Source organism: Parambassis ranga, chromosome 21, assembly GCF_900634625.1.
Source record: "Parambassis ranga chromosome 21, fParRan2.1, whole genome shotgun sequence".
NCBI lineage: Eukaryota > Metazoa > Chordata > Actinopteri > Ambassidae > Parambassis > Parambassis ranga.
Window position 1 is genome coordinate 751829 of NC_041041.1, and position 18016 is coordinate 769844.

At 52.0% G+C, this 18016-nt stretch overlaps 3 protein-coding genes across 4 annotated transcripts in view; 1 reads left to right on the forward strand and 2 right to left on the reverse strand.

Moving 5' to 3' along the window:
• Nucleotides 1–1182: 1182 nt before the first annotated feature.
• ttll4 (tubulin tyrosine ligase-like family, member 4) lies at nt 1183–10948 on the reverse strand. Of its 2 annotated transcripts, none has more exons than XM_028394112.1 (20): nt 10798–10948; nt 9215–9960; nt 8373–8959; nt 8226–8302; nt 8090–8153; nt 6972–7090; nt 6420–6530; nt 6141–6217; nt 5876–6070; nt 5712–5794; nt 5505–5633; nt 4380–4502; nt 3832–3930; nt 3569–3703; nt 3360–3497; nt 3190–3286; nt 2703–2913; nt 2493–2560; nt 2343–2413; nt 1183–2186 (listed from the first exon to the last, which is right to left on the reverse strand). In XM_028394112.1, exons 2-20 carry the CDS (start codon nt 9650–9652, stop codon nt 1988–1990), a joined length of 3021 nt encoding a protein of 1006 aa, XP_028249913.1. In that variant the 5' UTR covers nt 9653–9960; nt 10798–10948; the 3' UTR covers nt 1183–1987. The 2 variants fall into 2 exon arrangements, with proteins under 2 accessions (XP_028249913.1, XP_028249914.1); XM_028394113.1 differs by lacking the exon at nt 10798–10948 and adding an exon at nt 10118–10236.
• Nucleotides 10949–12252: 1304 nt separating this feature from the next.
• LOC114426800 (uncharacterized) lies at nt 12253–16621 on the forward strand. The gene is made up of 8 exons (XM_028394441.1): nt 12253–12490; nt 12592–12855; nt 13869–14114; nt 14476–14646; nt 14777–14908; nt 15127–15293; nt 15536–15808; nt 15876–16621. The coding sequence occupies exons 1-8, from the start codon at nt 12253–12255 to the stop codon at nt 16050–16052; spliced, it is 1668 nt and encodes a 555-aa protein (XP_028250242.1). The 3' UTR covers nt 16053–16621.
• A 1357-nt stretch (nt 16622–17978) lies between these two features.
• abcb6b (ATP binding cassette subfamily B member 6 (LAN blood group) b) overlaps nt 17979–18016 on the reverse strand; it is a 14062-nt gene continuing 14024 nt past the window's right edge. Inside the window, 1 exon segment of the mRNA XM_028394444.1 lies at nt 17979–18016. This exon segment is cut by the window's right edge and continues 80 nt beyond it. Coding sequence (XP_028250245.1) covers nt 17988–18016 — 29 coding nt within the window. The 3' untranslated portion in view covers nt 17979–17987.

Here is an 18016-nt window from a genome sequence, read left to right on the forward strand (position 1 = left end):
ACGAGGCAGAGCGTCTGTCGCCTCCTTCTGGCTGTGGAAGTAATGACACAAAACCTGCTAACATTTGTTAGCGCTCCGATTGGTCAAGGAATAAATTTAGCAGGACTGTCTGAGGCTAAGCTAAATGCTAACGACTGGATTAATCTGTACTAGTTAGTAACATGTTCCCATGTTAGTTAGCGCAGCTAGCATGGGGCAGAGCAGAGCCGTGCAGCTTTAAGGCTCCGCTGTGTGAGCCGTTCAGGTTTCATGGGACATTAACTATTTATAGACACTCTGAGCAGCGTCAGTGGATCCACTTCACACCGCAGGGAGCTCCATGCTCTCCAGAATCTGTTTTCATGACAGAACCACCAGGGAGCGGGTCACTGAGCTCTGTAAGCTTTAAACGCCACAAGAACCTGAAGGTTCTGAAGAACTCGGCTGTTACATAACGCAGCTCTTATAGATAAAAACAATCAAACTATTCATAGTTTCCTGAGACACATTGACTCTACATAACCGTCAGTGGTGCTGAAGGTCTCTGCCTCACCAACGATCCTGGAAGAACACTCCTGGTTTTAAAACACACTGATAAAGACACCAGCAGACAGGTAGCAGAAACAGCTTTTATTTTGAAATCCTGAGCAGTGGAAGGAGCCCTTGAACATGTGACAGCTGTCAGGAAAAACATCAGAATCCACTTCAGAGTCCGTCATTGTCAACGCAGCCAACAAACGTGTGAGTGCTGTGAACCCTGCCGAGTGTGTGTCTGTGACGCAGCATCCTTTACACACATGAAACGACGCTCTGTCCGTCTGTAGGCCGACACACAGGTGCTGTCGTGGTTTGGGCACAAACACGATGAGCGTCAGTGAAGCCGTGGCTCCGCCCTCGGATGAAGGGGTGTTCAGAGGGCGGAGCTTCTGGAGACACCGGGCTCATCGACGGTAAATCCTCTGTGTGAATGAACACTTTAAGATTTGCATATTAAACTGATGAACGTTAATGAGACGAGTGTCCGCTGCAGACAGACACACTAAGGTCTGTACATCAGAAACGTCTCTGAACATGAACCAATAAGAACAATGAGCATAAACTCAGGTATTATTTGAGGAGCCAGCTGCTCCTTGTTAAAGAGATGAAGAGGAAAAACTCAAGTAGATTAGTCAAAGTGTCACACACACACACACACACACTGTGGAGCTTTGAAGGATCATCCTGCTTTATTTCAGACACACTCCCCAAACTCTGTGTGTAAATGTTATTTATACTAAATAGAGCAGGATGGTCCTGTGTCGATGGTCGTTTAGTGTTTTGGCAGCTTTCAGTAAACTCTGTGTAATAAGCAGTTTATAACGACTGATGGTCAAGTATCTCCCACAAGCGGTGACATCACACACAGCACAGAACATCCACGCTCTCTCTCACACACACACATTCCATAAGGCCTGGAATGTGCCAGCAGCCTCCTCACATCAAACCAACACTCAAAAAAAAAAATCACACTAATCATTAAAATCTTAACGTTGGCCGTCTGCACAGGATGCAGCTTCATTCCTGTGTGTGTGTTTATGTGAGTGGGTGTTCAGACTGGAAATGGCACATAGTGAAACACGAAGCTGTGAACAGACCAGGTGTCCTTCCACTCTGCAGTGTCCCCAGTCACACCAAGAACAGCAGCGCTCCGAAGCAGGACAGCTCTCCGTCATCCAGCTGAAGCTCTAACCATCCGCTCCATGTGCTAACGATGCTAATGAGACGATGTGAGCGCTGTGAATATGTCTGCCTGTGCTGAATGTGCTGCTGTAAACTACACAGACATGAAGCGCTGCTTCACTTTCACACCACACACAGATGAATGTGGGCCTGTTCCTCAAAGAGTTCTAAATCAGAAAACATTTCCTGCACCAAATCTCAGCAGAACGAAGGCGTGGTTTGATCCAGTCAGAGTCTGTTGGTTGGTTCTGGTCCAGTCAGAGGAGTGTGTGTGTGTCTGTACCGATCATCAGAGCGAGGCGAAGTGCTGCGGCAGCAGGCTCTGGCTGAGGCCGGGCTGAGGGCTCGCACAGGCGCTGCTGGACACGCTCGACCCGGGGCTGGGCGACACCGGCAAGCTGGAGGCGGAGCCAACCTCCCGGTCCAAACGGCCATCGTCGTCGTCGTCGTCGTCAAGACGGAAGCGACGGCGGTGGCTCACCACCACCCTAAAGAACAGCAGGAGAGGATTCACCGTGTGACCTGCATGTGTTTGCTAACATTAGCTCACAGCTACGCTCAGCATCAGTGTGTGAGGCAGCTAGCATGCTTGCTAACACCAGACACTGACACAGCGAGCAGCTAGCGTGTGTTGTGACGTGTACCTGGACGTGGAGGGGCCGATGCCGTCGTGTCTGTGGGATTCAAACTTGGAGACGTAGCTACACTTGGACCACTAAACAGAAACACACAGAAGGGTTCATCAGTTCAGACCAGTCTCACTCTGCTGACTGGACCTGGCCTCGGTTCCTCACCATGTGAGCCGGGTCTGTGGTTCCCAGGTGGACTCCTTTCTGACAGAGCGTCCTCAGCACACCAATACCTGCAAACATGTCACATGAAGACACTCAGAGGGTCTGTCTGCTCAGCAGAGACAGACTCAACCAGCAGAGACCTGCTCCTCCAGCTGAACATGAACTCTGGTCTAAACACTACTGAAAGTCCGTGAGGACTCAGCGCCTCACATTTAGTCCTGTTGCTGCAGTACTTCTGCTCCCACTGGTCTAGCAGGATGTTGAGGTATCTTGGACACTCGAAGAAGCGGAGGTAGCGAGATGACGCTGGCGACGGGAAAATGCGCTCAAACTCTCCTCTGCGACTGAGCTCGTCTTCGCTCTCGGCCAGAATGCGGACGTCCTCTGGGGTCAGAACGTCCAACACCGTGGAGAGGAAGTCCTGACGGAGACAAGAGGATGGACACTGCTGGATCTGTGCGTTGTTTGTGTAAGATTCGTGTAGGTTTATAGTTACATTATTTTTGTATTTTCAGTTTACATAAAAGCAGCATGTTCTGAATGAAGTTCAACTCATCACGTGTCTGATCCTTGGAGGCTGATTTGGTGAAGTGGGATTCTCATGTTATGCTAGCTGTCTAGCTCAAAGGACGCTGCATGGACACAGAGTAAACACTTCGTCACTCTTTACCTGCACTGCCAACAACCTGCTGTTTACCTGGTCGGCGTTGCGCTGCGTGAGGTAAAAAGCCCGTTTGACCTTCTCATCAGCGGACAGGTCCGGTTTGGACCGCTCCCTGTTTGCTCCACACAAACTGCACACACAGAAATGTCATGTTAGAAGAGCGTCACCTCAGCCCTGAGGGGCCTGAGATGCCTCCTCCGTACCTGCTGGTGGAGCTGGAGGCACTGCTGCAGGGCGTGACCACATCTTCCCTGGAAGGAATCCGAAGGCCGGCCAGGTTCAGCAGGTCTCGGATCATCTGACCTTTGACGGAAACATCCAGCGCCGTGTTGGAGTGGAGGCTGGACCAGAGAAGCTCAGTTACTCTATAGACTCAGCATGAGCTTTGAAAACCTGTGTGTGTGTGTGTTACCTGGGTGATATGTTGACCTCCAGGATCCAGGGCTTGAGGTTTTCGTCCAGCATGATGTCGAAGCCGAAGAGCTCGTGGCAGCTGTATGGCGTCCTGACGTGCGTCTTCAGCAGGTTGTTCACGTACGGCTCCGACCTGATGACCAATCAACAGTCAAACATTTTTCCCACCAGTCGCCCAAAAGGTCTTCATCACAGTGAAGGTGCTGCTGGGTGTCACGTGTCCTCAGTAAACGGACTGTGTCTGTCAGTGTCCAAACTTACGCAATGATGGTCTTGATGACGATGTCCTTGATCTTCTCCCACAGTGGAGTGGTGTTGATTCCCTTTGAACCGAGATACTGCCACAAGGCCTTCAGAGCCCTGAAAACACACACACAGCCTCACAAACACGTCTGACCCTCAGAGTGGTCCTGATCAGCGGACTGACCCTCAGAGTGGTCCTGATCAGTGGTCCTGATCAGCGGACTGACCCTCAGAGTGGTCCTGATCAGTGGTCCTGATCAGCGGACTGACCCTCAGAGTGGTCCTGATCAGTGGTCCTGATCAGCGGACTGACCCTCAGAGTGGTCCTGATCAGCGGACTGACCCTCAGAGTGGTCCTGATCAGTGGTCCTGATCAGCGGACTGACCCTCAGAGTGGTCCTGATCAGTGGTCCTGATCAGCGGACTGACCCTCAGAGTGGTCCTGATCAGTGGTCCTGATCAGCGGACTGACCCTCAGAGTGGTCCTGATCAGCGGACTGACCCTCAGAGTGGTCCTGATCAGCGGACTGACCCTCAGAGTGGTCCTGATCGGCGGACTGACTCACCATTTGTGTCCCTGGCAGGCCTTATCGTCGCTGTTGGTCTGGTACTCGGAGTTCTTCTTGTTGACGCTGTAGTTGGTCAGGTGCATGAACTTGTTACTCAGAGTCTTCATGGAAGACGAATACCTGCGGGGACAGACAGACACATTAAGGACGTGGGTCTCACAGTCCCAGGACATCTGTCTGTTTGGACATCGTCATTAAAGGTCGGGTAGATTTCATTCTGATGCACTTTTTGTTAAATTAGTGTAACTTCTCTTTACAGTCCGATAGGAACCGATTAGTTCGGCAGTTTCGCTTTAAAATGAAGAATATGAATCATCTGAAGCTATAAAACATAAAAACATCGAGGCGCCCTGTGCGTAGAGTTGGCTGGTTGGCTGCTCTCCTCCTGCTCTGCGCACCAGAGAGGTACGTGCATGTAGGCCTGTCGCGATAAACAATAAATCAATTAATTGCACGATAACTTTAAATGGGCTCAATAAGTTTTTCGGGCCTTTAAGTGTTAAATGTTCTTTAGAAATTAAAGTTTATTGATCTTTAAAGGGTGTACTTGCACTATATGTCATTATCATTATATTAGTTGAACATGGTCTCAAAATGACAATATTATCGCTTATCGCAATAATTTCTCTTGGCATTAATCACCCAGAATTTTTTTTTTATCGTGACAGGCCTACGTGCCAGATGGCCCAAGTCACAGACTGGTTGGGAGGCGTGGCTTCAGGGTGAACTCGAGAGAAAGGGGCGTGTGCTTATTTCAAAATCTGGCTGAGTCTCACTGAATTTAACCTATTTTATGGAGCCAGAAAACTTTTTCCACGTCAGAATGAATGAATACATGTACACGTTCCACCCTGTTCCAAATATGCTGCCCTGCACAGCATGCTCCGATACTGACATGAACAAAGCTGTGAACGATGTGGAACAGATCAACAACAACACTATCCTGTTCCTTTTCCACGAGAACTTCAGAACTGCCATGATGTCTGACATCCGTTACCTCCACCAGTGACATCACTGGCTCCTCACATGCAGCTGCAGGAGGCTCATTATTCACAGTAACATGCAGCGTGCATGCAGCCGGTGGAACGAGCCTGACACAGGGAGGATTTTGGTGAAGCTTACTTGCAGCTGGCAAATCGAACCAGCCCGTCAGAGAAGATGTAAACTCTGAGCGGGTCGTAGGACGTCACGTAGACGTAGATCCGCAGGTCAAACTTGTTTCCGCCAATGAGGTAGGGTTTGTGAAGGTACCTGCAAACACACACACACACATCTTTATCAGAGAGGCTGGCTCTGGAACATGTCAGTGGGCAGAGGACGGCTGCTTACTTCTGGACAAGCAGTGGTCTCTTACGAGGCATCTGGCTCCATTTGTGGATGACCTGGATCCCCATTCCTCTGGCTGATGCCGGCTATTGACCATCAGAGAATAAAGTGTTACATCTCCTCCAGGATCTGAGCCTGATGTGATTCTGACCTGTGACACAACGTACGGGTTTGATGATCCACTTCTGCCTGGAGCTTCCGTCCTCCCAGGCTTTGCGGAGCCGCTTGATGTCCTGAGGGAGGATGAAGGTCCGGGGGAAGAAGCTGAACTCCTGCTTGCCAAAGCGGAGCTGCATCTTGGACAGGTTTCTCCACAGCCGGTCCTTCCTGCCGATCTGGAAGGTTCCGGGGAAGTGGTTCAGCTAGAACAGCAGAGACAGCAGAGGTCAGTGTGATTCTGAGGAGGGGGGGTCCCTGCATGCAGTGCCTCACCTTCTGGTGCTCACCGAGCGTCTTAAAGCCAGGAGACCTCATGTGGTGTCCCCAGCAGCCCAACCAGTCGTGGCTTTCTGCAGGAATGATTTACAGGGTCAGAGGTCAGACCCCCAACTTTTTATTTCATCTTTTTCTTTTAGAATTTTAAATTACAGGTCAACAACAACTCAACATGAGGAGAAAGATGAAAAAGAAGAATATTGTTCTTCAACATCATGCATCTGCGCAGTGTGTGTGTGTGTGTGTGTGTGTCACTCAGGGCGTCATGTAACTCACTCTTAGTGACTCTGAAGTGTGACCTGGTGACGGTTTGTTTGACAACATTTGGAGTAACGCTGCTCATCTTCCACTTTAGCAGTCGTCTCTGTTCCACAGACAGCAGCTCCACTGCAAACACACACACACACACACACACACACTGTAACACATCTAAACAAAGCCTGCAGCGCCTTCAGAGTACAGGAACATTCTGACTTCCACATGAGGTCTATCAGGGCACTGTCATGGCCCTCCGGCTGCTCTCCTAACTTTTTAATCATCTAGTAAGAAATCAGAATTCATCCTTTTTACACATAATCAATAAAGTACATTAACCACTGAGGTTCTTTGTGTGTTTAAACCAGTCTGAGGAGAAAACCCAGCAACCTCTGTGACTGTGAAGTCACTGTGGGAGTGGACCACTTAAACAGCATTTACATTACATTTATTACATTATATTATTCAGCGTTAAAGCAGCTGTGGGACGGACATCACATTAAAGTGGCTGAGTCCCTCGGGAAACATGTCGCACAGGTGTGTGTGTGTGTGTGTGTGTGTGTGTGTCCTCACCTTTTTCATTGATGGTGCTGAAGTAGAGGGTCGGCGGGATGAGGGGGAACAAACTGGGAACCAGTGCCGGGCGCTCCTCTCGATTGTCTTCCGCCCCCAGTAACATGGGCTCCTCCACGCTGACGGACAGAGAGAGCAGAGCGTGAACCACAGACGGAAGAACCATGATGACATGTCCAACAGCTCTGCTGCACTCACAACAATTACACACACAAATTAGAAGCTCACAACAAGATTAAAAGGTGAGCAGCTACAGATACCTTCACTGACTTCTAACTAACGGAAGCTGGCACCCAGTTTGAAACACAAGTCGGAGAACCGGTAACAAGATGCCGTGTGAATGTGGAACAGATAAAAAAATCTATCCACAGAGAATCAGCAGCGCAGCAGGAACCAGCAGTCACATCTATACCGAGGTGAAGTCGTCACACAAACCACTCACATGACAGTCATATGGAAACGAAGGATAGATTCCCAGATCAGTAAAGGTGTCCAGCAGCCTCACAGCCGGGCTCGAGTAACACTCCACACAGGGCCAGCAGCCTTCAGGTGGGGGTCAGTGTGTGAGAATGTGCATACACAAATGAAACACACACAGAATAGAGCCGACAATAGCGGCCCCCATCTGGGCTGTTTTAGCAGAGAACCAGCTGCGAGTGTTTGGTGGGGAGTTCCACTCACAGCGGAGAACAATGTGACACACAGAGCCGAGCTTTCCACCACGCTCTGCTGCTTCCAGCCAACAATACACACCCGACACAGAGACCAGGAACACAAGCTTTTGATGCTGCGCTGCATCCGCCAGACTCAGCGGGGTTTTATTCTGATATGAGAACAAGAGCACGTGCGGAGGGCTCGCAGCATTTAGATATGGGACTCAACAGGAGACGTGTGTCCCACTACGTAAGACAAAGACGGGAAAACAGCTCCTGGATGGTGAAAGTCTCACTTCCTGTTTTGGTTCATAGCCGCTGAGCACAGGGGCCTGAGACGCCCTTAAAGGGTTAATCTGAGGATTTTCACATGTTCAATATGAACTATATTACCTGATAATTATAACTACAGGGTCCAACAGCACAGTAACCGCTGCATGCGTGTACGGTCACAGAGTGTGTTACCTTGAGAACAGAGTGGCGGACTCTGTGGATGAAGAGCCGGTGATGGACGAACAGTCTGAATCATCTGAAAACGACAGCGGGGATCAGCTGACTGACTGTGTGTGATGTCAGAGTGTGTGTGTATTTTAAATCCCACCATCGTCACTGCAGACGTTCTCCAGCTCATCCGGCAGCTCCTCCTCCGCTCCGTCCACCTGCATCGCACACTCGGGGCTGGAAACAGGAGAACAGAGCGGTGAGAAGGGGAAACATGGAGGAGGAAACGTGATGAGGCGCTTCTCACCCAGAGAGCTGCGGCCGCTCCGCCGGCGGCAGTGAGGAAGAGGAGGCCAGCTGGACCTTCCTGGTGAGGTGGATGGCGGAGATCTGAGAGGTCACAGAGCCGACCAAAGCTCCTGCAGGAGAGGAGGAGCCGCCTGTGAGGGGAGGAGCAGGGTCCTCGCAGCGTCCTTTGACCTCCCTCAGTGTTGGTGCACAGTAAATACTCCGACTCCCTGCGGGGTCCTCCTGTCTGCCGCCGACTCTGGCACTGAACACACGGCTGGTTCTCCTGCTCTGCCCTCCTGCTGCTGGCTTGGTGACGTCCAGAGCTGCTGCAGTCTTCCTGCTTGCTGCCAACACAGCAGGAGGAACTCCTCGTATCAGCAGCTGGCCGCTGACAGCTGCCGTGCAGCCGCTCAGAGTGTGGCAGCGCTTGGCCGCAAGCTTGGCCGACTGGCTCCTCCGCACCGGCTTCCTTTCTCTTCTCGTGCTTCGTACTTCTGGTTTTGTGCTGTCGGGGACGGAGGGGTTCTTCCCCCCCTGATGTCTGCTCACAGTAAGGCACAGATGAGGCACTGATGGCAAAGAGGACCGGTCTGCAGCTTCAGGCTGTGGAGACGAAACCAGGAGAGGTCAGAGGTGGAGGAGGAGCAGATTAGGGTTAGCAGGTCTGCCTTCAGGGCAGCGTCGCTTGTTGTTCACTTTTTAAAATCAGAGGCTGATTAGAAACCAAAGTGTTTGATGGATCTCATGTTTAGAAAATGTCTCAAAGGAACATACACCGCAAGCACAAACAGGTCCCCACTCTTCTCAATAGAGACCTCCTTGTCAAATAATCTGTGCAGCTGTGGTTTCATCACTCACCTTCAGCTTGTGTGTGTCCTGTGGAGTGGGCTGTCCTGAGACGAGCAGGTCCTGATGACACAGAGGAGGCGGCTGTGCGTCGCCTGCCTGAGGAACCCCGCCCGCCTGCCTCGGTCCTGATGCCAGAGTTTGAGTCCCGTTAGGCTTTGGTGGGAGGGTCAGAGACCCGTCAGGCACGGCGGCGAACTGGTTCCAGGTTTTATGTGTGTCTCCTCTCTGCCACAGAGTCGTCAGGGAGGAAGGAGCGGCGGAAGAAGAGGCATGGTCACAGGGCAGTGGTTTGGCGTGGTCTCTCCTCCTGGACAGCTCCACAGACGTCTGACTGAAAGGCACTTTGGTGGCTGCAGCCGTCCTGGGCCGTGGACCGATGGAGGCTGGAGCGGTGGGACTGTCCAGGAGCTTCCCCCCACCCCAAGGAGAGGACTGGTTGGTGGGCATGGCGCTGCCCAGCAATGGGTAGTTCAGAACAATAATAACAGTGGAGTCCGGCCGGGTGGCTCACGGCTCAGGGCGGCTCTTCAGAGTCTGAGATATCAGCTGAGAGGACAACGAGTTCTACACCGAGCCCGACACACTGCACTCATAACTGCCGCCACACGTGCAGGACAGCAGCTCAGCAGGGTCACGAGCCGGGCAGGGACATAAAGCTGGGGTAAGACGGACGCTGAGTCACACAGACGAAGGCTGACTGAGGCGGTTTCCACTGTGAGAGGGAGGCGTCCTCAGAGGCATGTCCTCCGTCAGCCCTGGAAGAAAAACAGAGGAGGTCAGACAGGAGACAAAGGCTGTGAGGACCTTAGCTGTGACAAACTACAGAACTACAAACATTAAGCTAATGCTAACAGACTACATTCAAACTACGGCTCCACACTCAGCAGCTCGGACCGGCTGCCAGGTACCAACCGAGTCACAGCATCACTCAAACAGCAGCTAGCTGAGCTAGCTAGCTAGCCTTACTCCACCTCCGCGTCGTGTTTACACCTGTAGTTCTCTGGCACCGTGTCCTGTTGTCCCGCTGCCACAGTGACGGGTGGAGGGACCGCACACTTTCACGTGTGAGCCCACAGGCCACGGCGAAGCCAGTTCCAGGTTGGACGTTCAACAGAAGTTTGCTCCGGTTCTGAGACCGGACCGGACCGGCACATTCTTATTCATCGATTTCAGAACTTCTACATATGTATGTGTGTAATGATGTCCGTTTATCAACACAACCACTGATCCACAAAGCAGCGTACAGACCACGGAAACACAGGTTGATAAGCAGTCATTTATTGACGGTCCCTCAGACCGGAGCGGCGATCACCAATGTAAACCTAACTTCACCGCGGAGCGCACACGCCGCCTCGGCTCCACATTAGCTTCCTGACGGTGTAGCCGGAATAAACACGTTAGCTCCGGTCAGAGAAGGCTGAAAACTCCTGCTGTGGTTTAATAAACGGTGCTAACAGAACTAGCCAGCAGCTAGCTCGCCGCAGTTTACCGCTTACATATGGTTAGCTTAGCAACAGCGACCACTCTTGAGTGTGTTTTATAGCGCAGTGAGTGTAAAGCACGCGGTGTGTCGCGGTGAAACGTGTCGGTACCTTCGGGTCTTGTTGGGTTTGGGACATTGGGTCCGGCTGCGCTGTGAGTTTGTCACATTGCAGCTGAAGAGTCCGAGTGGCACATCATGGGCGAAGATCGTCTATGGCAGCGACACCATGCACAACACCGACTTCTTCTTCGCTGGTTTATTATCGGCGCAGTACCGCCACCTGCCGGTGAAGACTGTAATGACATGCATGAAATAAACAATTCAAACCATGGAATGTAAGCAGTGGAAAAGTTATGATGGAAGCAAAAAAATTAAAAAATAATAATGTAAATAATGTATAAATAAATATTGATCACTGCACGATGATAGAACTTGAATTTATATTGATGGGAGTGCAACCTAGGCTGAAATGAAAAGCCTGCAGGGTACTGTGCCTCCTCTGTTTCATCACTAGAGGGCTCACAGGAGCCACATCTTCCCATCCTGCCATTTATCCTGCTCCTCTCGTCCGTTTTTCATCTTCATCCCTCCTCTTCCTCTCAGTCTCAGCCTTTAATCTACTTTATAAGTTTGCTTTCCTCTCTCCTTCCTTCATCATTTCCTCTGCTCCTTCTTTCCTGTTCTTATTTTTCCTCCTTTGTCCTCTTCTCCCCTGTTTTTCTCTCTTCTTCCTTCCTCTCTTTGTTTCCTCCTCACTTTTTTCTTTCTTTTCTCCTCTTCACTGCTCACTTCTTGTTTTCCTTCCTCCTCTTTCTATCCTTGACTTCCTATTCTCTCCATCCTACTACTGCCTCTCCCTCCCTCTCTCTCTCTCTCTCTCTCTCTCTCTCTGGCATGTCAGAGCTTGCAGATGGAGGAGAGGGAAGTGTGTGTGTGTGTGTGTGTGAATGAGAGAGAGAGACATAAAGCGAGCAGGAGAGAGCGAGCAGACTGAAGCTGAGCAGCGAGGTGAGCAGCAGCTCCTTTCAGCTCTGAACTCCTGAAACAGAAGAAGAATCAGATCGCTGAGGGTCTGAAGCTGCTGCAGCTCCGAACAGGACTGAAGAAAAATAAGAGGAGGAAAGGTCCAGGAAGCAGCACGGCTCTGCGTCTGGAACCTCTGTGTGTGTGTGATCCACTGAGGCAGAGAGGACAAATATGAAGGATGGAGTAACAGGAGACATTTTATTCCCTGGATTTCAAAGAAAACAAAGAAAACCTGAACAGAGGAGCCAGAAAGTCTTCTAGTGAACACAGATGCTGAGAATCAACATTTCTGTCTCTTTGTAGCCCAGAAGAAAGAAGAAAGAAGAGAAAACTGAGAGGCAGGAAAACAGCAGCGGTGAGAGCGGAGAGGAATAAAAGAAAGAACGGAGGAGAAAAGAGCACGAGGAGGTTTGGAGAAGGACGCTGAAGGATGATCAGAGAGGAACGACGGGTTTGAAACAGCTCAAACAAACACAGAGAAACTTTGAAACAATCCTGAAGCTCGTTTTTAAAAATCACATCAGGTCCAGGTGTGATGATGTGGCTCCTCGCAGCTCTCCTCTCTGTCCTCCACGCCTCCACGGTGGCCCCGGAGGGCGGCGTGGCCCCGGGCCGGCTGGAGCGCTGGGTCCGCTCAGGCCTCCAGTCGCTGCAGTGGGACCAGCTGGACCGCTGCCTCCGCACGTCCTCGCTGTCCGAGGCCGAGTGCCGGCGGCTCGCCCACCTGCCGCTGTCCACGGTGGCCGTGTACATGTCGGAGCCCCGCAGCACCGCAGGTAGGGGTCAAAGGTCGCGCTGTCAGGATCAGATGTGTTGTCGTGTGTTCTCAGTGTTGCCCTCTGCAGCAGGATGACTGTGTGCTTGTGTGACTCCTCAGACAAAGTCCTGGCCGTCCTGCCGGACTCTTCGGTGGGCGCGCTCACCTCCAAACCGCGGGCAGGTTTTGGTGCCGGCCAGCTGCTGAACGGGGGAGGCGGTCCTCACAGACTCCAGCAGCCTGTCCCCGCCCCCACGGCCCACGACGCCGTGCTGGTTCTGGACCCGAGCCCCGGGGAGAACTTCGGACACCCAGTGGTCCTCTTCTATGTGGACGTGAATGTCACGAAGAAGAGGTGCGCCCACCTGGATGGGATTTACCTGGGTGAGACATCTGACTGTTTTTAAATGTCTTCTGTGAGACAAACGCTGAGTGTGTCCTCACAACTTTAACAGCATGTTGACCTCCTGCTGTGAGAGAGGTTAGGCCAGATGTTAAACACACACACCTGTCAATTATTCATACACACACACACACACACAGAGTGAGACCCCTGCTGTGTCCTGAAGATGGATTTGGACCAAACTTTAGACCTCATTTAACCCGCAAGGCAGGAGGACATGGAGGCAGGAGGAGACAGAGGGAGGAGGACAGAGGGAGGAGGACAGAGAGAGGACAGAGGGAGGAGGACAGAGAGAGGAAGAGACAGAGGGAGGAGGACAGAGGGAGGAGGACAGAAGGAGGAAGAGACAGAGGGAGGAGGACAGAGGGAGGACAGAGGGAGGAGGACAGAGAGAGGAAGAGACAGAGGGAGGAGGACAGAGAGAGGAAGAGACAGAGGGAGGAGGACAGAGGGAGGAGGACAGAAGGAGAAGAGACAGAAGGAGGAAGAGACAAGGGAGGACAGAGGGAGGAAGAGACAGATGGGAGGAAGAGACAGAGGGAGTAGACAGAGGAGGACAGAGGGAGGGAAGGACAGAGGAGGACAGAGGGAGGAAGAGACAGAGGAGGACAGAGGGAGGAAGAGACAGAGGAGGACAGAGGGAGGAAGAGACAGAGGAGGACAGAGGGAGGAAGAGACAGAGGAGGACAGAGGGAGGAGCCAAACTGCTGGATCTGATGAATTTACAGAACATATCTGTGGATGCGGCGAAACGTCTTTAAAAACCGTCCTTGGGTCCAGTGGCCTCGATTGAACCTCTTGGAAACCTCGGAGCTTTTAGCCTTTAGCTCAGGGTGGAGATTAGCATTAAGCTAATGTTGCTGAGTTTGGTCACTGTGTGTTGGATGATGTAGACTCTGCAGTCTGAGACATATACAGCAGCTATCGAACCAGCTAACATCAGCTAGGAGTAAAGTCCCAGCTCCTCCTCACCCCCTCCTGTCCCTGTCTGCAGCGGACGAGTGTTTGACTCTGGCTTTGAAGGGACGCTGTCAGAACCAGCTGAAGCGTCGCCAAGCTGGACCAGAGAGGATGATGGGTAACGGCCGCCTGGCAGGGGGGCTGCGCTCTGGAACCATCACTGCGAGCAGCGGAACCCGCCAGGTGGAGCGGGCCATCGGAGGACTCTGTGAGGTCCACTTCCTGCCCCTGGTGGTCGGAGTTGGGGACAGCAACCGAACGCAGCGACTCAGATGTGTGGGTGGGTGTTACCTTTCACTTTCTGTGCTGTCAGCCGTACCGCCTCATGCTGGTCACAGCTGAACAGGTTTCTTCTGGTTCTGCTGGAGGCTGAATCAGACCCAGACCACCCACACCTGCAGCCTCTGCCAGCAGCCGGGCCCTCGTGAGAAGCGCTGCTGGGAAAATGTTGTCTTATTGTTATGGCAAACACAGAAAATCCCCAGGATCAGCCTGCAAACCTGGGCCTGGCATGCTGAGCCCATCTGCAGATTAACCCTTCCCCATGTGCTGATTCTGACCCAGGCAGACCTGCCGAGCTCCTGAGCAGCACCTGTCCTTCCTGTCAGGTCAGTAACATCACCCTGCTGTCTCTCTGACAGACCACGCAGAGTTCGCCAGCTGTCCTCAGCCGCTGCCCATGAGCGTCCCCGCTCCACCTGTGTCCAGCTGTGAGCTGAACAAGAACACCAGGCGCTGCCACCAGCAGCCGCTCGCCACCCACCTGTCCTGCCGCCTCTACCAGACCTGCGACCACGCCGTGCTCATCGCAGGTGGGAGCCATTTTTATATCTGCACCACTGAAGAGACACACTTCAGACTGGAGACACACTGTGTGTGTGTGTGTCTGTGTGTGTGTGTGTCTGTGTGTGTGTGTGCATGTGTGTTTGTGTGTGTGTGCAGGCGGCTGGCGGCAGCAGATGACGTTCCAGCGCCATGTCCAGAACCTGCAGAGGTTCTATAAGATGCTCCGAAACAACGGGTTCCACAAAGATCACATCAAGACCTTCTTTGCCATCAGTGGGCAGCTTCCAGGTAGGAGAGCGTTGTCATGGCAACCAAATCCAAATAAACACAGCCAAACAAGTAAATTGTAAACATGGCTCTAATACAGCATCGTGGTAATCACATTACCTAGAAGAGGGAAAAGTGCCGGGCAGAGCGCCTCTGTAACACGTCTGACTCCTCCCCCTCTGACTCCTCCCCTCTGACTCCTCCCCTCTGACTCCTCCCCCCTCTGACTCCTCCCACAGAAGATATAGAGGGCGTTTATTCAGCAACGGAGAAGGCGGCGATCCGTAACCACGTGTCGTACATCTGCAGGAAGCAGCACTGCGCCGACACTCTGGTCCTGTACCTGAACTCACCAACACGCAACGACGGCACCATGCTGCTGTGGGACGCCAACCTGAACGGCATAGTAAGACACACACACACACGCCTTACTAAGGCCACAGATGCAGCTTGTGTCATTTGGGGGATCGTTTGCTTTGGTCTGTTCAGCTCATCCTTCGTCCTGCTGCATTTATTGAACTATAATAGTTTGATTATCAGACGTGTTCACCCACATTCAACCTGCTTCTGCTCTTTAAACTCGTCCACTGTGTCAACCTGAGAGCGGGTGATGAAGTCATTTCATGGAGGAACTCTGTCTCTGCCCAGGCCGACCCGAAGGAGCGCTACTCTGTGAACGAGCTGCTGGCAGACCTGGCCGGCTGCAGGGCGACTCGCGTGCTGCTGTTCGTGGATCAGAGCTACAGCGGCGTTCTGTCCAAGAGGCTGCGAGGCTCCCAGAAACACCTCAACGTGGTCCTGATCCAGAGCCAGGCGCGGCAGGCCTACCCTCACCAGAGCCAGAGGCTGAGCCCGGGCTGGGAAGACGGCGGCTGGGCCGCCATCGGTCCCGCGACCTGCCTCCTGGACCACCTGGGGAAGGTAACTAGAGGTTCACGTGTCCTTTAATGTCCTCCTGAATCCTCCTCTGACCTGCTGACGTCCTCAGGGTGCTGGGGTGTCTTGGCTGCTGGAACCGTGGACGGGCCTTCTAAACGTGACGTTGGCGGGGGCCCCCTGCAACGCAACACCACCTCTGACGGATGGCGAGCTGCGCCGTGAGTACCAGGGCTGCCAGAACCTGCCCACCGCACTCTGGCACCAGAAACACAGGAGGACCAACTGAGAGAGAGACGCACCCAGACCTACAGGGAGAGAGGGGGAATGATGGACTCACACACACACACACTGAACACACACACTACAAACCTGCATACTTGCTGCTGTACGTGTGTTATCTTAGGACTTTAGTGTGCGTGATGGATAGTGGTGTGTTTTCTGTCCTAACTCTGAACTTAGACCGTAACCATGACAACCACAGCACCTCCCAGTGGGGGTGTCCTGAACACCATGTGACAAAAGTGTGTGTGTGTGTGAGTTCAGCAAGAGGACAGCCTCTGAGAGACCGGCGCTAACTTATGCTCGGGTCAGCGTGTGTGTGTGTGTGTGTGTGTGTGTGTGTGTGTGTGTCTGTCTCCTGGGCACTTTAACATTTCAGATCCAATCATCTATTTTTGTCTTTACAACAGTTTCCTCTCCTGATCTCCTCCTCCACTCTCCTTCCTCCGCGCTGCCTCCATCTTCCTCCTCGGCCCAAATCATTGTTGTCTTTTTGTAGTTCTTTAGTTCTACAACCTGTCAGCAGAAAGGAGGCATCTGTTCTTTATCAAAGCTTCATTAGCTCTTAACTTTACCACAGTCCACGTTTAGAAACCTCATCTGAAAGTATCCAAAACTGCAGTTTCTCCAGTGGCCACTAGAGGCTGCCTGTTTACTTCCTGTTTACTTCCTGGTTCAAAAACCCTGCAGGACTGACTCAGTGTGTGAATGAGTGACAGGTCAGTGCTGACTCAGGCCCCTCCTTTTTGCCCAGTCAGCCGGAGCCTCCACCCAGAGCCTCCACCCAGAGCCTCAACAATATTCCTCAGACACATATGGGTGACACAACACTCAGTGACCAATCAGAGGAGAGCTCACCTGAGGGAGGTGTTAACACAGTTGTTTTTATTATTGTACAACTAAATGGCCACCATCAGAATAAAACCACAAATAACATAGTTCATGCACAGATGGAGGAGTGTGTGGAGGCAGCAGGTTAAAGATTCAGAGATGGAGGAAAAGATAGAGGAAAAAAATGGAGGAAAAGATGGAGGCACAGCGACAGGAAACAGCAGACAGAGAGGCTGGTGGCAGCCATCATGATTTAGACATGAAGCACTGAGACTGCCCTCCCTGTACACAGGCTGGCTATGGCTTTTTAATAAGGGCACACCAGTCTGTGTGTGTGTCTGTGTGTGTGTCTGTGTGTGTGTGTGTGTCTGTGTGTGTGTGTGTTCAGTCACATGGAACACGCACAGTATTAACCCCTCCTCACACTAACCTGATCTCTGTGTGTACCAGCCCAGTTTGTACAGATATGTGTTGTTGTGTTGTTGTTGTGTTGTTTTGTGCGTGCAGACTCAGTGTGTGTAACGACCTGTACAGGAGTCTGGTAGCTGTACTGTTTGTAGCTGCATGTTGAACATCACAGAATAAAGTCAATAAAACCTTCGTAGAGACCAGAATGAGAGATTTATTGGTCTGAAGACAAGTTGTGCGACACAACACAACACTTTCATGCCAGACATACAAACGCAGGTCCTGCTGTGCTGCGCTACACACTCAGACGTGTGTTTGAGAGGTGCGTATTGATCGGAAACACTCCCTCCATCTGCCCCTCCATGCCCTCGGGCTGCTCGTATAGTTTTACTCCACGCCGTGACCTCTGACCTCTGACACCACACTTTCAGGATGTTTCCACAAAACATTCTGAGTAACACAATCGCTGCAGCTTCTCGTGGACGAGCAGGGATCCTGAGGGTAGAGTTCATGTTTTCTAACTTTAAATGAGGTGAGGGGCTGCACGTCCACCTGCTTCAGGAAGCTTCCCGTTAGCTTCTTCAGGCTAATGTGAGCGTTGACTGTGACCTGTTCAGACCAACATGGGTCCGCTCACCTGGCTCCAGGACCTGTTGCAGTGTGAGTTCATGTTTGGCTCCTGAACACTGGTGAACACGCTTCTCTACAAACAGGCGTGCTCCTGCTGAGCAT